The sequence below is a fragment of the Maylandia zebra genome, linkage group LG7 (assembly GCF_041146795.1).
Source record: "Maylandia zebra isolate NMK-2024a linkage group LG7, Mzebra_GT3a, whole genome shotgun sequence".
Lineage (NCBI taxonomy): Eukaryota > Metazoa > Chordata > Actinopteri > Cichliformes > Cichlidae > Maylandia > Maylandia zebra.
This window is the reverse complement of record NC_135173.1, coordinates 31916345-31940768: the sequence shown is the minus strand read 5'-3', so window position 1 is coordinate 31940768 and position 24424 is coordinate 31916345. Positions and strand designations below refer to the sequence as shown.

Sequence of the window (24424 nt, the reverse complement as noted above, 5' to 3'; positions counted from 1 at the left end):
CCTCCTCTTCACATGCGCCTCTGCCCAGACTTTGCGGACGGTCCCTGACTTCCCAGTGAGGCGTTCAGGGAGCCGCTCAGACTCACCGCCTGTCGAAGTGTGAGCAGCAGGAGGGGAAAGTTGGTGTGTTGGAAGAAACCACCCAGACCCCAGTCCTCTGCAGCGGTGTCCAGCTGTGCTGTTGTGGGCTTTTTATTTTTTTAACCATGCACGTGGAGCAGCTGATCGTCGGAGCGGTAAGCTTGTGTGTGTGCGGAGTGGTGTGGGTGTTTGCGTGGCAGCTTTTTTCACCGCGAGAGTCTGATAATGTTAGAGAGGCACAAAAATAAAAAGTCCACACATCTGAAAGTGTTTAAAATCACATAGTCGTCAGTTAGGAGTGCGTTAAATTGTATTTAAGGGATATTTTTGTGTTGTGGAGAAGGAAAAAAAATCATTAAACTTGATATTTCCAGTTCTAAAAACCTGTAAATGAAAGCGAGAGACTTTCTTCTTCTCTTTCTGTTTCAGAAATGATTAACCTAAAAGCAAAGAAGGTTGTTCCTCCTCCTCTTTAAAGCCCGAGTGTTTGTTGTTGTTCATTCATCTTCAACCATGAGCACCCTCCAGCAGCTGGGCACCATGGCCTTCCTCATGAAGAAGAAGAAGTTCAAGTTTCAGGTGCACTTCACTCTGGAGGAGCTGACAGCGGTGCCTTTTGTGAACGGAGTGCTTTTCTGTAAGATCCGCCTGGTTGATGGTGGGGACTTTGCCATCTTATCGTCCAGGTATGTAGGACACCTTCCTCGTTGTAAACCACTGAAAGCTGCACTGCATGAACTGACTGCTGTAAATGTAATCCCTCTTCGAGTCTGTCTCCGCTCTGCCTCTGTTTCTGCCGGGTTTTCCACCTCAGATGAGCCTTAACAGACCTTAAACTGGCAGCCATGTGTTACTTCACCCTTGGCTGTGCTTGGAAAGTCTCCCAACTCCACCTTTCACTACACTCACACTGGGATTTACCCAGAAGTAACACACCCTTTGGTCCTTTTGGCTCATCTCTGGGGTGGTGCAGTGGTGTGTTGTTAGTTTGCTGAAGGGCTCCTGGGCAAAGGGGACTGAGGAGCGATAACGTCAGAGGCTGGAAAATGATGCCAGTGTAGTGGATTCCTATAACGGCCACTTCAGGTTCCAAAAATGAGTCACTCCCCCATAGACTATATATTTAAATGATGGCTGTAAATAAATTCTCCTCCCGCACATTTGTTATTAAGTTGGAAATCTTTACTTTTTTAAAATTTCTGCCCCCAACATCTGTCACAGCAGATGGTTGGTTCTGCCGGAGGTTTCTTCCTGTTAAATAGGATTTTTTCCTTCCCACTGTCAATATGTGCTTTGTCATAGGGAGTTGTTTGATTATTGGGGTTTTCTCTGTATTATTGTAGGTAGGGTCTTTACCTTACAGTATAAAGCATCTTGTGGTGGCTGTTGTTGTGATTTGGCACGATATAAATCAAACTGAATTGAATTGCTGTAAATTTGGACCTTTTAACATGGGAGTGTATGGGGACTGATTAACCGCTGGAGCCAGCCTCAGGTGGGCATTAGAGGAGTTGGAGTTTGTGGGTCTTCCAGGTTTACATCAGTTTTGAGCAGCTGAGGTTGCTATTGAAAGATTTGAGATAGTTGAGTAGAACATTTCACCTCATGTTTACATATAAAAGGTGAGACTGTATAGTGAACAGGTGATAGCAGAAAAGCTTGTCTGTCCAACAGCCTGGCGACCTGAAATGATCCAAACTGGTTTGGTCAGGAATTAAATCCGCCAAAAACTCTCCATCAAACCACACCCCTTCTTTATTATTCTGCTTCTCTGTGTGGGTTAAACAAATGAAATAAAACACTGTAGTGGATACACAATGGGTTGTATCCAAGATGCAGCCTCTGGGGCTGAAAAAGTGAGACAGTCTCTGTAGACTCCTGTGTTACAGTGTCCAGCAGAAATAAACATGATATAAAAAACTGATTTGGCCTCTGTGGATAATTTCCCCCTTCATAAAAACTCTATGAGGGTGAATCATTTTCTAACTCTTCTGATTGGATACTGAAAGTGGAAAAAAAAGATTAGAGGTCAGGGGCAGTAAACGAACAGGTTTAATCCAGTCTTGATTTATAGCAGAGCTGGAAAAGACAGAAGAAAACAGTGACATGCTAAAAATACGCCGAGTTGAGGGGGAGATGGACAGAATGACATAAAGAAACACAGAGGAAAGACTTTAACACTGAGACTTTGAACCTTTGACCTGGAAACAGAGAGTGAGCATCAAGAGGTTCAGACAGATATCTGGGCCAGGTGGATAAAAACCCTTTAAAGTGATCTGTAAAATCTGCAGGCCAGTGCTGCAGTGAACTGAGAGAACGCCGAGTCAGCATGTTTACTGCATGCAAATAACTGTTACTCTGAGTTCCAGGTATTCATGTATGACAGTTACCTAACTTCCCTGTGAATGTAAATGGGTGGTGCATTAAGACTGCAAGACAAACAACAGAGCAACAGGGCAGAAATGTTATTGTACAAATATATTCATACAAATATTTGGATTGGAGGCTTTTATTTTAAAGCACTGTTTGACTGTAGTTTCAAAAGTCAGACTTTCCTTTTGAATCCCTGATTGTATGTATGGGCAAAAAACCAATTTATTCTGAACTTACAGAATGAAATAATCAGAACCTGCAATGAAGCGTGCACTAGTGTTAGTTTTTTTGAGGTTTTCATAGCACATCTTCCCGCTGTAGCCCTTATCAAACCACTATCAGGACCCAGCCTATGAGGTGACGGAAAACATGTCAGATAAACAATAATAATCTGACATATTCTGTTCCTGCTGCCAAAAGCCCAAAGAAGGAGGGCTTGTTTATCCTACCACATATAAATGTCATGCATATATACTGTGCATCAGTAACACATTAATGTAGGTCAGTAAAATCAAAACACTGCAAACAGTAAACAAAGGAGCATACGTGGCCTAAGTATGTAGCATTATTAACATGGATATCTTATCTTTGGGTTAATTTAAGCATGTCAATAGACTGCATTGGTCTGGCCCTTGATGTGTATCCTGCAAACATGGCAGAATCAGCGATGTTATCACTGACGTCAAAACTGGTCATAATGTGATGGCAAAAGCTGCACGGCTGCTGCCGGTGTTTCCATGCAGAATAGAGGTCAAGAAATGAATGTCAATCAATCCTTTCAACAGCCAAAACAAATGGAAATGTCTTTGTTCTTGAAATCAAATTCACTGGCATCCACAAGCTTGTATTGCCGGACTTTTACGCTACTTACTTATACCAGCGTGTAAGCTTTGAATCATTGTGTTTTTCATGGGAAACTTACTTATCTGGCCTTTCACAGCCATCACCTCTCAGCCTTCGTCAGTGACATAAACACCATGATGCCCCCGGGGTCAGTGTCATTATCGGCAAGCTCAGGAGGAAAGGTCAGAGTCTCCAGAGAAAGAGGTCAAGAGTTTCTTACTCTTCACTCAGTGGTGGAGAGTGTTTTGTTTGTTTCATTTCATTCCAATTGTTAAAAGGACAGCACAACAACATTCCTGTACATAATTTTGCATTTGACTAGACTAGGAGAGAGATCTTATTAACTGCTTGACCAATTTAGAGTAATAGAGTGACTCGGTCCTGTCCTGGTGAGATGAGGTAGACACCGGACAGGACAGTAAAGCCATTAAATGTACACCTAACACCTGCCCACTAAAAGAAAATGGTGAAGAAAATGACTGCTCTTGGAGTCCTGCCACGGGATTCTTGCATGCATTTTCACCTTAAAGTTTTTTCATGATAACCTTTAGGTGTAACAAATATGTAAAAATTGCATATAAAAAGTAGTAGACGTGGATCTGAGCCTAACCCTGAGCAGGTGAAGGCCAACCTGGTGCGTGCGAGGAGCTCAAGGAAGCCTCCCACATTCATTTCCAAAGAATAGGCTGAGTAATATCAACCACCGTCCAACAATCACATAATCCACTCATCATGAATCAGAGTAGCCATGAATGGGCCATTTTATCACACATTTGTACATGTGTGGAGCGTATTTGTATTTTGGCATTATATCAAGTCCATTGCTCACCAAGTAAATACCTGTGGAGGTGTACTTGAAGGAGGGAGAGCATCAGTCCAGTCCGATCCGTGCTTTTGTCCTTTTGTGAGGCATGTTTTTGCTCGCATAACTTTTCTTTCTTTCTGTGTTTGCTGGTTTTTGAATGCATCCTCTCTCACAGAGGTGTGCCTCTGTGCTCAGAAGCTAAAAATCCTACACTGTTATTGATTCTTTGAACTCCTTACCAATTATACAGGGACGTCTTGTACTTGAAGGCCATTAGGGATGCACTGTGCGTGATTATCAGTTACTCTTTGTTCTTTGTTCTTTGACTGGAAATTAAACGGTTATCTGTTTGTGCTGTTTATCAGCTGCCAAGAACCAAGTCAAGCTCACATTTAAAGAAATTCCTCTCTTGTACTTTAAACAATGGAAAACAGGCGTCACCCGAGACTTCAGCCAGTGTTGCACAATCGACAAACAACTGATTTATTGAAGACCTCCAGCTCCACAGCACAGCAAGTGGCTGATTTTATCAGCAGGGTCCTTCAGTGTTGTTCAGGCATTCCTCTGTAGCCTACAAGGTTAATACTCCAACACCGAGACATACCTTTATATTCACAGATTTGTTTTTCCTACAATCTGCAAAGGCACCAAATCTTTTGGCACTTTCAGCTTCACTGAGATAAAACAGCCATGCTGTCTACTGCTGATAAGAGAGTGAATTTACCTCTTTATCTTTTTGAGGCCTGTTATGCACCTGACCACATATTCATTTTTTTTACACTGCAGCAGGCTCCAAATATCTCCACACCATTGACCTGGAGTGGTACTCCCAATACACTGTATTTCATTTAAAATGCCCTAAAGTATCTTTAAGATTTGCTGCTATGTGAATAGACCTAAATTGAATTGAACTGAATTGAATTGTTGCCTAAAAGCTGGTAGGCACTTCCTTAGCATGAAAGCCAAAAGCATGGTAAATGCTTAAAAAAAGGATAGCTATACCTAGAAGCACCATGAAAGCTCGTAAATATAACCACAGACTGTATATAAGAACAGCATTTGCTGATTTGTGGACTTAAGGTTTGAAGTTTCTGTGACATCCATAGAGATGAAATAGGATGTTTACTGTAGTTATTAGCTATTAGCAGGTAATGCTACTTTGGTTCAGCAAGCTGCATGTGTAAACTTTCCATAAAGTTTCTGTCACCCGAGCACAGATTTATCAAAGGGGAAGATTATCTATAGAGGCTAAACTATTTTATTTTATATCAGGATGCAAACATGCTGATTTCTGCTGTAAATTTGGACATTTAAACTTTGGAGTCTATGTGGACTGACTCACTTTTGGAGTAAGCCTCCAGTGGACATTAGAGGAACTGCAGATTTTGCCACTTCTGTGTTGGCTGCCTTTTGTTATAACTATTTTATCATGTCTCGTTTGCTTTATCTATACAAACAGATAAATGTAAAGTGAGGTGTTTCATGTTGGATTCATCTATTGACAGGATTAGTTCCAGGTCTTTTCAGGTCACTTGGCAAAAAGTTCCCACTCCCTTTCAACATGTAAATTAATCAGAACGTTTTTTTTTAAAATGTATTTTGTATAGTATTTTTCTCTCTCTTATTTTCATTTCTAAATGTACCTGTATATTGTTCACATGTTGAAATAAAAATGACCAAAAAATTACCAAAAAGTCATGACTGTTGAACAGACAAACTTTCTTCTGTTTCCAGTCTTTAGCTAAGCTGAGTGCTTGCTGGTTAGAGCCTTTCCTTTTGCATATAAACATGAGGATAAATGGTTTATCTAGAAAAGTGACCAAGTGGAAGTTCTTGTGTCGTTGGTTGTCTTGGAATGGGATTACAGTACGATCAACCCAAGTAAAGAAGACCAAAATGCTGACAAAACAGAGAAGGACTAGCAGAAAGGTAAACAAGAAAACGCTTCTCTTAAACACATGAAAACATATCAGCTTCTTTAAGGCTCAGTTTGATATGAATTTAATTAATTAATAAATCTTGAATTTATTGTCCCACAGCTACTTTTTAGCCTGTGGTCTCCAGCATACAGTGCTGTGAGGAAACCTCAGGAGGCAGGGTTTCTAGTAGAAGTACTCCTTAAAAAAGGGAAGTGTGAGCTGTCTGGTCTGCTGTCTGGCTTCACTAGAAATAGTCGTTTTTCTGTTTGAATGCTCAGCGTCAGGTGTGCTTCAAACTGCTGGAATACAACAAACTTTAAAGTTCCTACAAATACGGCTGGAATTGGGAAGTTTATTTAAATAGAGACATACACGGAAACATGCAACGGTAAAAAAAAAAGTACTGGAAAAAGGAATTTAGCATTCTGGGGCCAAGCTTAGTCATTTATCATGACTGCTGTTCGTAGATGATATATGCGTTGTGTGCTGTAAAACAGGTACCTTTTATAATTAACATGGTTTTTAAAGGATGTGGTTAACAAACCTCTGCCTTTAGATTGTTTCTTCAGTTCCTCTTTTCTGTTTTAAGATCTGGAAGTCTCTTTAGATTCTCAGAAAACCCAGAGTACTCCCTGCATCACTGCACTGATACCATAAGATGTATAATCAGGTTGTGCCAATCTCGCACTTGTGCACGGCCTGTTAAACAGTGAAAATGTATGAAATACTGCGGGCCTGGATGAGGCTTTGTTTAATGTTTTATAGAGCACTGTAAATACACTCATGTGTTGGTTTATTACTTTCAGAGCAGAAATATGGCTGAAACCATGCATCAAGTTCATCACATGGGATTTTTCTTTAAAATTATTATTCCTGTAAGTGTTCTCAGAATATTCCTGGTTGACTGTCTGTTGGTTGGTTTGTTTGGAGATAATGATAGCTGTTATGGAGAAAAGCTTCTAGTTTGATTACTAGAAAAGGTGGGACATAGACTACTGTCTACATCCCACCTTAGGACACACCTGCATTGTTCCCTTGATCTGCTGACATTGGCTTCCAAGAGGGTCCTGTCTTACAAACCCATATTATGAGGCTAGAGAGGTCGTGCTGGTATTTGGAAGGATATAGTTTAATAGCCAAGAAACATCTAGACTTTTTGTTTGGTTTTTGCACTTCCCTTTCAGGATGATGATGATGGAAACCTGCACGTGGAAAAAATACGTTGATAACTCGCTAATTTCCAGCTCCATATTCTTGTGATGGAATGTGTCAGAGTAGCTATGCATGATTCACAATTCATAATAAGACTATGTTTGTTCTTAGGCTGACGCTCAGTTCATCTGCTGTCTAAAATCTGCTCTCTAGCTCCTCCCTCTTTAAGACAATTTTTATCCATCCATCCATCTTTTCAGCTACTTGACCATTTCCTGCCAGTTATCTGAATTCGGGTCACAGGTATAGCAGCCTAAGCAGAGCCAAACAGCAGCCCAAACTTCACTCTGGCTACCTCCTCCAGCTAATTTAGAGGAAGACCAAGTTGTTTCCAAGCCAGACAAATATAATCTCTGCAGTGAGTCCTGGGACTGCCCCAAGGCCTCCTCCTCAAAACACATCCGCATCACCTCAACTGGCTTCTTTCAATGTGGAGAAGCAGTGGCTTTGCTCTGAAGCCCTTTCTAATGACTAAACTCTTCACTCTGTCTCCAAGTGAGAGTCCTACCACACTTTGTGTATACAAGAGTTTCTTGTATCTTGTGTCATTCCTTAAGTCAGTACCCAGAACTCGTATGCATGGGTAAGGGTAGGAATGTTGATTGACCGATAAAGCTGCAGCTTTGCTTTTATACTGAGCTCTCTCTTCACCACAACAGCCCCTATCCATCATCAAGTTCACACTCTACTCTCCTGTTACTGTGAAAAAGACCTCAACGTACCCTCTCACTGTGACATCATACATGACCAACGGACTAAAACTGAGGTTTTGGCTCACAGGGATTACTTTTACGTACACTGAACTCACAATTAAAAACTTCATTAACGTGAAAATAGATAGTATGCTGAAGCAGTGTCACAATAGTTTGAATCCACTGACTGGTTAGCGGCCTGTTTGTGGTAGTGGTACTCTGGCCTCCCACAGTCCAAACACATGCTTGTAAGGTTAACTGGTGGTTCTGAATGTTTCTCTCTCTGTGTTAGTCTTTTGATGGATTAGTCACCTGCTGAAGTCTACCCTGCCTCTTAAACTATACCAGCTGGGATTACTGAATAGGATGGATGGATGACATGAACATCCACCAGTGGAACAGCATATGTGTGACAGAAAAAAAGGGAAGGGAGACCCATCCATTGTTTACCTCAGTGCTGGGATGGGCTCCACAGGCTCCACAGGTTACATTCCCTAACACAAAGTTGAGGTACAGACTTGCACATTTGGGAGCAGCTCAATATATCACCGCCTGAGTCTATCCCACCTTAAAGCTGCCACCACCCTCGACATACATCTGCTAACCACAGCCTGCTGTTATATAACAACTTATACATCACACTCTGCCAGGTCATGCAAACACACTCCCAAACACACACATACACAACCTGTCACGCTGTCTTTAAATGATTAAAAAAAAGTTATGGCAGGGCAGAAGGTCAGGGTTTGTGTGTGTGTGTGTGTGTGTGTGTGTGTGTGTGCGTGTGTGTGTGTGTGTGTGTGTGTGTGTGTGCGTGTGTGTGTGTGTTTGTTGCGCTCATTTGTAACTCAGCCTCATTCCTCAGATTCTTTCTCCAGAAAACAACGACAGAGAGTAATCAGGGAGAGCTGGTTAAGTAAAGGTTTTGAACCCAAACACAGTTGTAGCAGCACTTCCTGCAGTTTGTAACCAAACAAGCTGCAGTGGAGACAAGGCCTTTCCAGGCTATCTGTAATGCCTCATTTGCCTCATTGTACACAGAAACTGTCTCATAGTAAAAACCACACAAAGAAACGATTTACATGCAGCACAACAGTTAGAGTAAAATCTAGATTTATATACTTATCCATGTGTATTTCACCACTGACATCAAATCTTTTTTTTTTTTGAGGTAGACCTAGTGAACACACATAGAAACTCAAAACAATGTCACAAATTTGATGTCAAAAATCAAGAAAAACAAAATGATATGCAATTAATCCTACTCATGGCCTCTCATTCAGACATGACAAATGCACTGAAGATGTGAGAGAGATTTTAGTGTATTTTTGTATTTTCACTTGAGCCATAAATACTTTATTTGTTTTTATATGATAAGTGTCAGAGCAGCCATAGATTTGTCCTTAAATGTGTCAATGACTCTGTAATCATGAATTTTGTGCAGGGTGTGGAGAGTGGCCTGGTCCCCGAAGAATCTCTTAACGGACCGTCTTTCCTTTTAAACATGGCTAAAACTTAGACATGTTGACTGATTGCTTCCAGTCTCTGTGTGATTTAAGATGACTTTAAAGCATCAAAAGGACTGCAGCGCAATTTTGTTTTGAATTCAGATGCTGCATGGATGCAGATATAATGCACTGAAATGTGTCATTCTAAGTGTTTGTATTTTCTGAACTTACTTAGATTTTGTTGCTCCACTCTCCATAGTTGTGACAAAGTGACCATGTGACCTGTGCTTGTATCTACCTGTCGTACAAAGGTGCATTTGTGAGGGCGGACGGGCTGTAAGAATAGAAGCTGCAGAACCAGTCTGACCGTTTCCTGCCTCCGTCAGGCAGCCGGCCGCCTCCGAGAGTTTCATGAGTTGCACATTTCAGGTCACCCTTCAGATAAGTGAAGTAGGAAAAGTTCCAGCGATAAAGCTAACGTGGGAAAAGAATGCCTCAGATACTGAGTCATGTACTTATCATGGATTGCATTAAAGCAAACAAAAAAGTAAAAGTTATGTAACACAGTGTGTGTTTCTCTCTGGGGCTGTTACTCAGAATTATTAGCAAGAAAATAGAGGACAGAAACGGCATAAAATACCAAAGAAATTAGTAATGACATGTCCCAGCATGCAGTGTTATCTGTTTTTCATTTCCTGTTTGTCTAAAGTTGGAGTGACGTTTTAAACAGTTTAGCTTTTGTATCACACGTAGTCGATGTATAGGGATTTTAAACCTCAGCAGGCCTTAATAATAGATAAAATGCTACTGTGCGTCTCTTAGCTACATTTTTTTCATGTATAAAACTCTTATCATTACCAATATCTGAACAATAACACAACTTAAAAAGATAAGACTGTTTCCAGCTCCCTCTGTTAACGCTAAAGGCCAACAAACTGATTCTAAGACTTAAAAATCTAAAGGGTACAAGGATTTTGATGCAAGTCAGCGCAGTTAGATTATTTTTTGAACCAAACAATCAAGATGTGATTGAAGTGCAAACCTTTATTTCTAAGGGTTCAACACAAGTATTAACTGACAGAGGATCAAAATTAGTGTGGAACCCATGCATGTCATGAAATGCTGTGTTTCCTCACCAGATGCTCTGCCAGGCCTTTATTGTGGCCACCTTCCGTTGCTGCTTGTTTGTGTCTCTCTGTAGTTTTGCATATAATAACTGAAAACTGCTCTGTTAGACTGAGATCAGGCGACTGGCTTGTTCCTTGTCTGTGCATTGAGAATCTCTAGAGTTGCTTTTGCAGTTTGTGTGTTTGTTAGCAGTCTAGCCTGCACAGTTTTCATGATATGATTTTCCAATTTTGTGTGATGGTAGATACCAATAACAGCTCAAAAACTGGGTCAAGGTCACATCAAATATGTCAATAAATCAGTAAAAACTCAACATGAGTACTTTGGTTGGCTTGACACTGACTTTCATTGTTAGCGCCCAAGGTCAAAGATGACCATAAAAAACAATTTCACTAGCTGGGCCCACGTCCTCATTTTAGGTTTGACAGTGTTTTAGTAGGTAAAGGTGAATGCTTGGACATGAATAGAGCTGTGGTTTGGGGAAGGCCTCGAAAGGGACTGGCGACGGCTCCCGGGCCTGACAGATCCTCATGTACTAAATAGGAGTGAAGAAGTTAAAGAATTGAGAACAAGGAGGGAGGGAGGGCGGGGCACATAAACGAGAATGAACAGTTTGCGGAACTGGGGGAACCTATATAGATGACACCAATGAGCGCGTTTGGAGGCGTGGTCCGACTCCTGAAATTCCGATACATAATCTCCAATTCAGTTATAGCACTTGCCTTTCGGGTGTACCTATGCTCTTGTTTGCACTGTGAAGCTCTATGTGGAGAGTTTTGCAGAGTCTTAGTATTAATTCATCCTGCTGCTTCATCAGTAAAACCAGTGACCTGGGTCCACTGGCATAACGCTCCCTCCACCATGTTTGACAGATGATGTGGTGTACTTCAGATCATAATCGTGTTTTTCTCCTTTTCCAAACTTTTCAAGTTAATCTTGGTTTCATCAATATAATAAAATAAAAATATATATTTTCCAGATCCATTATGACTCGTTTAGATTTTTTCCACCAGAGTCTGATCTGATTGTCCTGTTCTTGAGTGTAACCAGTGGTTTGCACCTTCTGGTAAACCTTGTGCATTTCCATACTAACCAGGCTAGCTAGCTGATAACTCCACCCCCTCCAAATATGGCCACTTCTGTATTGTGGCTAAAAGGTTACATTTGTGGTGGCTATGTCCATCTTGGAAACAACTCAGAGAGCTGCAATTCAGATATGTTAGAGATGTGTGTTGGTGTACATAAAATGTAGGGAAGGATCGGCTGGAGCTGCATGGTTTGCATGTTCCAAAGGGCAAAATTACAGGACTATCTGTTCTCAGCAGTGCAGCCGGCTGAGTCTGCATATGTGTATGTTGTGTAAGTGGACAAATCATGCGGCGTTTCCTTTGACATGAGCGATGCAGGGAGAGATAACAGCAGAATTTAACTTTCAGGTTGAGACAAGCCCGGCATGCAGACGGATGGACTGCGTGCAGAAAAGTGAGCTCAATTCATTGACTGCTTTAGTGTTAGTTTACACTGCTGCAGATTCTTCCTCTTTGTAGGTTGACAGCGTGTCTGCACAGGAGGGGCAGTGTGGGCAGCTGTGGCTTCACTTCACAGGTGCAAAGCTAAACTACTGTAGTTAAACACAAAAAATAGAGGTGGGCTTTGTTTTTGTAGACTCTCAGACATGCAGCTGCAGGAAAAGTGCATTTCTGTCCCAGCAGGTTCATTCTACAATAATGTGTCCCCTTAGGCCTAATTTTTGGAAACCATGTAAAGGTCCCCAAGCTGTAAAATGTACATATTTGCACTGTTAATTAACCAGATCAATGGTGGCCCTTCCAGGTTATCCATGTGAGAATCATATCACTAAACCCTATGTCATGCACTCACCAAACCCTGCAGCACAGATATCGAAGACTGTCTTTTCTTACAGGATTTCTTTGTGTTGCATCAGAGTTTGTACAGTTTGTCCAACCCTGTTTTCGCCCCTTTGCTTTGGCTTATATTTTAAGTTATTTACGACACCTATAGTGCTGTTCGACTGGAAAGCGTGAGGGCAAGAAATAAAAACAATATGCAGATAAACACCAAATCTGTTTCCAATCAGAGCAAGTGGAAACCCCCTCAGCAGAGTCTGACGTGCCACGTCCCGGGATGAGATCATCTGGGCCATCAGCTGCTCGGTCTCGAGGACGTTCTCTAGAAAAACAGCCAGAGAAAACAGTCCGTGTCGTCCTATTGATCCTGAAGATAATAACACTTCTAATATAAACACATTTGCTCTTTCACATGCTCAGCCTCCAGCATATTTCCCCAGCTGTTACAATACCCACAGTTCACTTTGTGCTAATGGGCCAATAAATCCGCTGCAGCCTTGTTTGTTTTCCCCTGCATGATGAAGGCTGGGGTTACATTATTCTGTCGGACAAACCGAATAATGCTGGAATGCTTTTTAATCAGAGTAAAGCATCACATCAGTTAAACCTCTGGGATATCGATTTGGAGGGTGGAATGGTTTTACATGTGGGGGCCACTGATGCTTTTTCCCTCCTCATCTTTTCTGGCTGTTTTTCACTCGTTTTGCATTCAGTGAGCATCAGTGTCGCTGCTGGTAGCACGAGGCGATACCTGGACTCTACAGAGGTTTCACAGGTAGTCCAGCTCCTCCAGGAAGGCACAGCAATACATGCCACTGCCACAGGTTTGCTGTGTTTCCCACAGTCTCTAACACTTTGATTTTATCTATCTATTCAAATGAAGGTCTCCAAAGATAAAATCATAAAGATGATAATATTTGAGCTGCTTTTTAATAGATGTGTGGTAAAGCGAGGACCCAAAAACAGGGCTGGCTGATACATGGGCCATAAACAAAGTCCAAGCAGGTGAAGTGAAGCACAACTATGTGTATATTAAGAAGTCCGATTAAAGCCTTAATTCTCTGCAGTTTGGCTTGTAGGGGGGTGGGGGGGGGTGGGGGGGGGGGGGGGGGGGGGTGAATTGAGGTAAAGGTGCAAACATTTATAGTATAAATTCCAGGATTTACTCTTTACACCTGTTTACACTGTAAACTGTGTGACAGTCTAACTACAGCAGGTACATCTGTGTGTGTGTTTGCAGGGAGGAGGTGCAGCAGAACTCCGTCCGATGGAGGAAGAAGTTCTCCTTTGTGTGCAAGATGAGCGCCAATCCGATCAGTGGAGTGTTGGACCCCTGCATCTGCAGAGTGTCTGTACGCAAGGTAAACTACAACTCCCATGCTCTTCTGGGACATAGAGTGCCTGATTACCTCAACACAAGGCCAAACAATTGTTTTTAGATTATTGCAGAAAATTAGCTCTGTGGGAACATTTAGCTGACGCTAAATTTTTTAATGAACTGCTTCATCAAGCTTTTCAGGCGAGCAGTATCCTCCTTAATTCAAAGGTGACGCCTGCACCTGTCCCACTTTCAGCTCCATACTGGAACCATGTGACGCGTTATCAGTGGTCAGCAGGGTGAATCACCAGTGTTTCTGTGTTTCTGTGTCTCTACAGGAGCTCAAAGGAGGAAAGGCCTTCTCAAAGGTGAGTTTATAACCTGTTTATGTCCTAAAACTGTTGGATGAACTGTTGGACTCATAAACGTTATAGTGCACAGATTTACAGTGCATTAAACACAGTAAAGTCTTCATCTCACAGAGACATGTGACGGGACAGTCATAGGGTGATGACTATAAGCAGTAGCCAGTAAAACACTGTTTACTGTCTGCTCATGTAGGTTACAGTCAGCTGTTTGAGCTACAGTAGCTGCGATGAATGACGGGAATATTGTCACCTCACTGCAGAGCCATTTTATATCCGCATGTTGACTGCAGGGCTCCCTCTATGCTGAGTAATATGTGTGTTTATCTGTTTGGGGTTTAATGTTTCCCTGGGGTTGTTTTATGGCTCTTCGCCATTATTTCTTGCCTTTATTTGATTCTTTCGTGCAGTTTTGGTTTTGATTCAGTTACACTTTGAAGTGTTTTGGCAGCTTTGAGGTTATTTGGTGTTGTTTTGGATGGTTTTCTGTCTCCTTGAGGTGGTTTTATGCACATTTGAGGTTTTCTTGTACTTCTTTTGGGTTGTTTGGTGTCTCTTTGGGGTCATTGTTTGCCTCTTTGGTGGTTTAATGGTCTATTTGGGGTAGTTTGTGTGTCTATGTTTTGTGCCTCCTTAAGGTTCCTTTGTGTACCTTTGGGTTCATTTAGTGGCTCTGAAAGGTTTAGTGTTTCCTTTGGGTTGTTTTATGCCTCTTTCGTTTTTGTTATGTACTTTTAAGTCTTTTAATTACTTTTTGGATGTTGTTGTGCATCTTTAGGGTTGTTTTGTGCATCTCTGTAGCTTCATGCACCTCTTAAACGACAAGCATTGGTTTTTATTTGATTACTGTTGGTTTGCATCCAGTTTTTTTGCACCTCATAGTTGTTTTACATATTTTTGTTTTGCTCTTCTTTGTAATTATTCAGTTCCTCCTTTACTGATTGAAACCTCTTTGTAGTTTTGGGCTTTTGTGCCTCTTTTTGTTTGTTTCTTGTGACAAACTGTGGGAAAGACAGACCAATCAGATAAAAGCATGCTTGTAGGCTGAGTGAAGGAACAACTATTTATTTGGTCTGGGACAAATATTGATGATATTTTCAGATTCAATCCAAGCAGAAATTAGAATGTGCAGCAGCACTTTTGCTGTTTGTGTAAACTCACACACATGCAATCCACCACGAGCTGTGGCCCATCCAGTAGGAAGTAGAGCTGAGTGGGCAGAAAACAGTGAGTGAGGAGGTTAAAGGAGGTCATTGACTTGCACATTAAGTCACTCTCTCCTATTTTCCTTCATTGACTTCCTTACATGAGGGCATGGATTGTCAGCGGCAGACAAAAACAAATATTTTTAACCAAGTGGTAGAAGAAGAAGAAGTCCTGCTGCTTCAGATCTGTGAGGGGAACAAATTAAAAGCCCATGAGCCACACCTGATGGAGACCGTGGTCGTTACAACATGGCTTTTTCATTTTCTGTTGCTTTCTGACGTCTGTCTGTCTGCCTGTCTCCAGCTGGGTTTTGCTGATCTCAACATTTCCGAGTTTGCTGGTTCAGGCTCGACTGTCCGCTGCTGCATCCTGGAGGGCTATGACACCAAAAACACTCGGCAAGACAACTCTATTCTCAAGGCAGGAAAACACACACACACACACACACACTGACCTGATTAGTGCTCAGGTCTAGTAACACATCTGTTTTTTTTTTTTTATAGGTAACAATTGGGATGACCCTTCTGTCGGGGGATCCCTGCTTTAAAACGTGAGCTCCTTCAATTTGTCTGAGCAACACATGTAACAATTAAAGCTTTCTTTGTAACACATAAATTATATTTCCAGGCCTCCCAGTACGGCCAAATCCATTTCCATCGGGGATGAGGACCCCAACCTGCAGCTGGACTGTAAGGGGGAGAGCACTGACGCCACTTTGCAGCCACCAGGGGGCATCGTGGAGGGACCTCGGTCCTTCAAACCCCGACAGTCATCAGTGCGCAGCTCAGGTAAGTCGTTGGTGTAGATGTACCTTGATTAATGTAGCGTATTTTTAGGGATCCTAAGGATGTTTTCACGGTTCGAGGTGTTAATGCCGGAGCTATGTTTGTGTGTGCAGGGCTGCCCGAGGAGGGAGGGAGTGTCTCCAGTCCGGACGAAGTCTTTCAGATCGGTCATTTTCGCAGCTCCAGCTACGCCAGCCAGCACAGCAAGATATCAGGTCAGAGAGCTTTAACTTCCTCGTGCAAACGTGCAAAACATGAAGGAAATAAACACAAATAAACATCTGTTTCCATTCTATCCTTTCTATCTCATCCACCCTGTTCACTTTACTTATTTTTTTGTTCCTCTCCTCATCCCCTTCCTCTCATTTTTATTCCTTTCCGCTTCCCATTCCTTTCCTCTTTCTTCTTTTCCTATCAATCTTCCTTTCCTTTCCTTTCCTTTCCTTTCCTTTCCACTTCCTTTCCTTTCCTTTCCTTTCCTTTCCACTTCCTTTCCTTTCCTTTCCTTTCCTCAGGTTATAGCACCGGTCACTCTCGCTGCTCCAGCCTGAACGATCTCAGCCACCACAGGAACACCTCCTCCAGCAGCGGCACCTCCTGCGGGCTCGGCCACCCCTCTCAGCCGCTTCCCTCCACCCCCACTGAGCCGCACCGCCAAGCGACCCCCACCAAGCCAGAGAGACCTCCTCCTCCCTCTGCTGTGGCCATCTTGTCCAACAGATCCTCCAGGTAGATAGACTCACACACAGCTGCACCTCAGAGGAAACCCACCTGCCGCTGCATGTTCTCAGCCTCGCTGATGTCATGGCGAGGCATGTCAGGACTCCGTGGCGTCGATAAAAGGCCGGAGATGGTTCTCAGGCATGTGTGAACCTACATGCCTGAGATTCTCTGGAAGAGTGTGAAGCATTTGGCTGGAATTCACACACGCCGATACATCTGCTACTCGGAGACCTGCAGTTTTCAGCTTCATCTTGCTTGCACACATTTGCATATATCAGTTAAAAGGTTAACAAGGAACCAACCAACTCCTAGCAGCCAAACCCTTTCCCCTCCCCACTGATTAAAAATATTAATATGTTGATTTTATTTTTTTATTAGTAAGATATCAGTAGATGATTCATGAAGGTGAAACGACAGGTGGGGCAGGTGTCACTACAGAAGAATTACAACCCACAGAGCTCCAGAATGAATTTGTCAGCGCTTCACTGTGAAGCTGTGTTTGTGTTTCAGACGTGACTTTTTCTCTGGTTTGTGTTCGGTCCAACAAACAGGAGGAAGAAGGAACCCGTGGAGAAGCAGCCCAGCTGTGTGGACGACACCCGCATCGATGCAGACGCTATCGTGGACACGATCGTAAAGAGCCAGGACTTTGACAGCAGCAACAACGAAGGTCGGCCAGAGTCCCGATTATCTGGACTTAGTTTCAGCCACAGGACAAATATCAAAGGCAGTATCAGCTTCTGGCTCTGAAACGTGTCAAACTTGCATTAAATCCTCCTGTTGGCCACCAGAGGGCGGCTCCTGCAGCAGCATAAAGATGTCAGATAGCACAGAACTCATCACTTTCCCGATGAAGTCCTGATGAGAATCAGGTTGAACTGGCTTCAATATGATGCTCATTTTATAATTTGATGTCCTCATGAACGTCCAGGAGGACAATTAATCTGTCTGCTGCAAAGCTCACAGGATGATTTTGGTTAAGAAGTGTCTGAGACTTTTACACTTTCCATTGTTACAGTGTACACCTGTAGTTGAGTCAGAGCAAAGTTGGGTTAACCTCTCATCGTACGAGAAACACCAAAGTTTGGAACTAGCTCAAGGCTTGCTCCTCCAAAGGGTTTGGAGGAGTTGGTTCACCTGCACAAGTGAGCCACACTAAGGGTGGAAAAGACCCAGAGTTTGATTTAAACTGACTAAACAGCGCAGGTGTGAAAACAGACTTTATCCTCTTATAAAGAAAGTGGAAATAATTCCAGTTTTGAACCCAGTTTAACATAAACGGATGTTTTTTTTGAAGACTAACGAGTGGCCAATCAGATTTAACTCAGAAATCAGTGTTGAGGGACCAGCAGCACGAGGACTGATGGCGGTGATGGTATGTGTGGGCTCAGTTTCACTTCACAACAAATAAATTCTTTGTGTATTGTGACCTCAGTCTTCTTGAGTACTCATTACTGGACGTTCCACACTCTAGGATATCGCCCCCTGGTGACTGTACACAGCTACGACATCTAGATACCCGTTCACATCTATCAAAACTTGTAAAAAAAAACCGTTAAAAGTAGAAAAAAAGTAGAGTATTGTTTTGGAAAAAACCCTTTAACTTTAGTCATTGTGTCATTGTGGGCAAAGGTGTGGAAATATTTGCTGATACGGGGATGAGTTTTACTGTATTATCGTTTTGGAACTTTTTAAGCCTTGTTTTATTAAAATGAAGTTTCCACCTTCATTTTAATAAAAACATGCAAACTAAACCCAACAGATTGAGTAAAACTAAACTGAAACAAGAAAACTCACTCTGGAAACCAGGTTTGACTAAAAGGAATTTAAAAAAGCTCAAAATTTAAGTTATAACACGTCTGAGCTCCACACAGACACGATGGTCCCTGTAGCAAAATAATGGGCTACTGTATGTCCATCTTTTATATGCAGTCTGTGGTTTTGGGACAACATGTGAGCGTCACCGCAGTAACATCTCTGGGCTCATTTTTTTCAGACAGCAACTTGAGACTGTTTATCAGCAAAGACGGGACCACAGCCCTCAGCGGGACGCATCTCGCCAACAGGTATCATCTCACTCGCCGTATCTTTCTCTCGACGATCATCTTTCATAAAAACTCACCTGTTTCTGTTCTTTTCCCAGAGTAACTCCTGGCATCTTTGAGCCGGTGGTCATCGAGACTCACTGATACCCACGCTCCTCTCGCCTCATTGCCGTCTCTCTGACGTCCGATTGTCTCCGTGCGTGCAAACATGTGCACAAAACTTCATGTGTGATCACCGTGGTGCAGATGTTGAGCCTTCTAGTGTTTTTAATCAGGTGGCGGGACGGGTGTAACACACGGGTACAGTGTTTTCTCAGACAGTAGACTGATTTTAACCTGTTTTTAACCTCTAACAAAGGTCATCATTTCTAATTTTACTGGTTTTAAGCACTTTTAAAACTGCTCCAGCCTGCTTCTGTGTGTCGCGTTATGTTACAGCTCTTTTGGTTAGACTGTGCCCTCTGTTTTAAAGTAAAACTCTTCCTCGTGGAGTAGCCTGTCTTTTAGCGGCGGAAGCCTCTATTTTGCATTTTCTGCAGGAAGTGTTGATCAGGTTTAAATGTGATGTTGAAGAGCCTGATGAGTACCAGGGGGAAGCATGCACAGAAATCAGTAATTCATGCTCTCAAAGAAACTAGGTTAAGGGTCTAAATCTAGAATTTAACCTGTAAACCCAGCAGTCAAACTGTAACAAAACTGGCAGTGAGGCAGATATAAAATAACTAAAAGCAGATCCAGAAAACAGCTTCCAAATGTCGAACGTAAAACATGAAATGAAATCCAAGCAACCCCAAAGAGATTTGAAATAAAACATAAAGAGGAATAAAATGACCATACTAAGCAAAAATTCAAAAATTTATAACAACGCTAAAGGGTCTGAAACTGCTTTAATCAGCTGCACAGTTACATAAAACAGCCTGAGAGACACAAAGACGTATCCTGATTCCTACGTCAGGCTTGTGCTCAGAGGCGCGTTTTCTCATAATCCGTCCATGAGTGCAGTGCAGCAGCAAGGGAGACCTAACATATACGAGGCCATGGAAAATCTCAAAGTGAGCCACTTACATTCAGACAGAATTCACCTGTTAAATATTAATCAGTGATGCTGACATTTGAGAAAACCTGTTTATGTTTTCTTCACTAAGCTGGGAGCATCAATTACTAATTTGTGTGTTCAGGTTAGTTTTTATTTTTCCCTTCTGTGACTTCAGGACTTTTTCAGTTTTTCACTCTGTTGTTCGGCTTTTCTTCTTTTCGCTACACTGGGTGTGTTTCAGACGAGTCCCCGAGGACGTCTATAAAAGTTGCTGACTCTGTCACATAATCAGTCACTGAACACTGGTACCAGTGAGAAGCACACCCAGTCAACCTCTGACCAGGGCTTCGTGCACACATTACTTGAACAACACCTTAGGAACCACTGCATTCTGGGAACTGTAGTGCGACACTGAAACAAGGGTGCTTCTGTCAGCTGGTTGGGACTTTAGAGTTTCTGAGAAAATACAGGACAGAAGATGTCAGACTGTGAAAGCTTCCCTTTAACCAGTGGACAGATTTATGGTTTAGTGTTAGGTTGCATTTTAGCCACATGCTAAATAGATATATTTTCAACTTTCAGATAAAGTGTCATACTTGCAAGGCCGTATTAGGGCTATTGGAGATGTGGAAAAAGTATGAGGCTGCGTGAGGTTTGTCAGGGGTAAAATTCAGAGGTAAAAAGTGACAAATGTATGACACCAAACTGAAAAATTTACAGGACAAAAATGGCAAATTTGAGAAAGAAAAAGAAGGATAGATTAACAACAAACTGTCCAATTTACAAAAATTAATCTGGGAAATTTTGGAGAAAAAGCAGGCAAAAACTAGAGCAATCTTGTCAAATGTAATAGGATAAACGGGGAAAAAATTAACAAACTTCTGACAGATTTAAAGAGAAACACGAATGGTGATCTTTAGTCAAGGATACATTTTGCTTCATTTTTCAAGGTTAAGTTTGAAAAATTCACCAACAGCATCACATATTAATATAAAAGCAAATCGATCTACACGTTTGTTTTGTCCTGCAGGTTTTTCCTCTGAATTTTACACCCCTTACGTTTTTGTCCCTTCAGTGCTTTCAATACGTCCCATTTCATTTCTGTGTGAGAAGAAATCAATGCTAACTTAGCCCTGGATAGATTTGGTAGAGTAAATTTGAAGGAAGTCATGAACAACATGTAGGGGCAGTAAACAGGAGCTGAAGCATCACTTTCACCCCTGTTATGACGCTATCTCGTCAATATTTCTGCCTTTGGATTTGATGAGGACCCAAAAGTCCCAGAGAGACGCTCTTCGTTCAGGCTGAGCAAAAATCAGCCTGGAACTGAAACTAAAGCTTTTATCCTTTTATGTTATTTTAATGTTATTTGATCACTGTGTTTTTACTTATTTACACTGTTTTGCACATGTGAACTCTCCGAGGCGAATTAGAAACCACTAAAAGGAAACAGAGGTGGCACAGTTGTGAAATCTTCTGTTTTTAAATATCTTATTTCATCTCTGTTGGCTTAATGCCCGCAGAGCCTTTGTTCATATGGCTGGCCATATGTAACCATCCATCCTCTGCACTTACTAAGTACTTATTAACTTTTTAAATTCCAATGATCTCATAAACCTGTCATAAATGTGAGGTTTTGTGGGGGCTTTACTTCCTTTCTCAGCCACATTTTATTTCCAACGTTGGCCTTTCTCTGATATTAAGTACACACAAATAGGCTGAATCCAGAATGTGTGCATTTTAAGGCAGGAGATCTATATTGAGGGCCTGCTCTGCTCCACTGCTCCACACTTTTAATGGTACTAGCCCCTCAGTTCATCCACTCTCTAAGAGAAATAGTTTAAGCACCTGTCTCTTTATAAGAACCCTCTTGTTATAAGCCAACTTTCCAATGACTGGTCAGCTTCTGGAAGCCTGCAGAGGAGCAAATCAGGGTTTCTGAGCTGTATTGTCTATTTCATGCAAAACTGACATCAGCACATCATGAGAGCAGAATGTTTTTTGCTCACAGGAACTACTCTTATCAGTGTTTACCTCATTTTTGTAAAATATGTAACGTTATAATATTATATATTTAACAGAAAGTAAGAAATAAACCCTTTTTAACAACAAGTGACATCACAACAAGCTAAGAAATTGACGTTAGCAGGCAAAATGACTATAAGCACAATATTAGCATTGCCTATTTTTGCATCCATCCATTTAGGTGCTCATTCACCTTTGGAACCACAATCAATGTCGTTTTACTTGCTCATAGCCTGCCATTGTTCTGGCTCCACACTGACAAACAAAGCAGTGTTTTTACCAAAAAGATTAACTTCAGTCAGAACTCTGCATTTTGTAGCTTTGGGCAGTCTAGGTTTTGTGCATGTGCTGCAACAAGGAAAATAAAACTCCTTTTTCCTCATTGCTTTTGCAAGGCTTGTGCAGACTTAGCGTGTTGAGCTAGCAGTGATACTGTGGGCTGGTGTTGGCTGTAGTGAGGTCAGTCCCACAGCTGCAGCAGCACAAAGCCTCTGTTGTGCGAGTACTGACAGTATACAATAGATCTTCACCCCCCCACGGGACTCATTTGTGCATTTGTGATTATGTTCATGCTGCAAGATGTGCATGCAGGCCATGCATCTCTGACTGATATGAAAGGATGTACTGTATAATAGACAGTTTTTTTAAGCTTCTGGTGCATCAAGTCATGCAAAAGTATAAGTAAGTTGTAAGCAAGTACTGGATACTTGGGACATCTAGAGTTTTGTTAGGTTCACTACTCCTCAAAAGTTTAGGATTGCTTAGAAAAGTCCTTCTTTGCTGAAAATAAAGTAGTTTTCTTTTTTTATTTAATATAACATTAAATTCATGTTAACTATTTTAAATAAAATGTGATTAATGAAACTGTTAATTATAAATCCTCCAATATTGTGTTAACCATTGGAAGTTTATCATATTAAAAAGCCTGCTAATCATTATATAAAGTCGTTAGGCTCTGTATGTTATCCACAGCTTTCATAATTTGTAGAATATGGAAGCTTGTTTCTGCCACTGAAAAAATAAGTTCTTTTCTCAGATGTTTGAGCTAGGAACTTAGATTTTTTTAGATAATAACCTGAAATTTTCACTTAATCTGGCAAAAACTGTTTTTGTTTTTGTGTTTATTTTCAATAATGGGACAGGCAGAGCTACAGGCAGACATTTTCATGCAGCCATGCGTACTACTCCCTCCACAGAACACAGTAACTGGCTGTCACCAGAAAAGAAAGAGGTTCACAACTGACAAAGTCCATAAGGTGTTCAGATTGCAGCTTCATTAGACGGTAACCATAACAGTCAGACTGGGTTCATTAATGAAGGGAGTAGTACACACTGTTGCATTAGGTAACAGTCTGTCATAGATACATGTATGTATGATACATTAATTTTTTGAAGCACTTTTCTAAGTGATCCCCAACTTTAACCTGTACTATTTAATAATTATGCACCTACCTTTATCGCCATATTTTCCATTAACAGTCCATGTTTGTCATTGTTGTGTGTATGTATGTATGAAATGTGTGATGTGGTAACCATATAGTCTATTTTCCTTTTATTTCCAGACCAGCAGGCTGGTCTGCAGCACAGATCTGTGTGTAAAAGCTTATATTTTATGGTAAGATGTGACTAAACAGTAATTATTTACAGTGCAGCCTGGAGTTACTGGGGAAAGTGTGCAGTAAAGGGATCTGTCTGCTACTGTGATTTCTTCTAGAAATACTTACTCTTTCTTTGTACTTGACCATATGTAACCTTGTGATCTTATTAAGCAATTTCTGCGTGTGGTGAAATGTTTTTTATTATTATTATTATCATTTCTGATGATTTGAAATGAAATTGTTGGGGCCAGGGTTATGTTGCAGTGGTAGCTGTGGTACTGATTTAACAAGATGGGGTTTGGTAAAGGGAATATATACTTCACAAAACATTTTCCACCATATTTTAAAATGTATTTATATTAAAGGTAAAATCACTAAATGTGTAGAAATATAATAAATGCATATAAAATATCTAATATAAGCATTAATGTTGGGTGAAAATAATTTTGTTGAATAAATTGGTGCATTTCTGGGTTTTTGAGAATAAAAAATCAGTTGTTGTTTTTTTGTTTTCAAATGCTTTCTAACTCCGTGCACACATATTTTTACTCCTTGTGTTAAAATATTGGGAAATGTTCCAAGAATAACTACAATGTTAATAAATGTTAATAACTACATGTGAACAGAGGAATTGTGATGAACATGAAAACCAAATAAACTGTCAAAGTCTGGATTTATCTTCTTTCTTTAACTGCCTCATCTCTTTGTTTGCACATGTCACATGATACTACACCTTAACACAAGTGTTATTATATACAGTCACGCCGGAAAAGTTTGTAAGTACATGCAATGAAAATATGGAGACAAACAAAAGTTGAAACGATGCCTTCAGGAGACGGTGGTATATTTGATCAAGAAGAGGGAAACCTGACTTTCTGATCATCATCAAAACTATTATCGTTTTAAGTGAAATTATTCTATAGAAAAGAATAACTACACCTCTGGTGTCAGAAG

At 41.2% G+C, this 24424-nt stretch overlaps 1 protein-coding gene across 1 annotated transcript; it reads left to right on the top strand.

The window, feature by feature from the left end:
- The first annotated feature begins 31 nt into the window (after positions 1–31).
- Positions 32–24156, top strand: eeig1b (estrogen-induced osteoclastogenesis regulator 1b). The gene is made up of 12 exons (XM_004561891.6): positions 32–236; positions 511–767; positions 13610–13730; positions 14026–14055; positions 15562–15678; positions 15762–15808; positions 15886–16046; positions 16157–16258; positions 16559–16772; positions 17318–17436; positions 18763–18832; positions 18910–24156. The coding sequence occupies exons 2-12, from the start codon at positions 595–597 to the stop codon at positions 18953–18955; spliced, it is 1200 nt and encodes a 399-aa protein (XP_004561948.3). The 5' UTR covers positions 32–236; positions 511–594; the 3' UTR covers positions 18956–24156.
- The last annotated feature ends 268 nt before the right edge of the window (positions 24157–24424 follow it).

What these genes read in the sequence shown, in the direction of transcription:
- eeig1b (XM_004561891.6), top strand. Translation starts at nt 595, where the DNA reads ATGAGCACCCTCCAGCAGCTGGGCACCATGGCCTTCCTCATGAAGAAG. An exon ending in AAGACAACTCTATTCTCAAG is followed by an intron (nt 15,679 to 15,761) that starts GCAGGAAAACAC and finishes TTTTTTTTATAG; the next exon opens with GTAACAATTGGGATGACCCT. An exon ending in TGACAGCAGCAACAACGAAG is followed by an intron (nt 17,437 to 18,762) that starts GTCGGCCAGAGT and finishes CATTTTTTTCAG; the next exon opens with ACAGCAACTTGAGACTGTTT.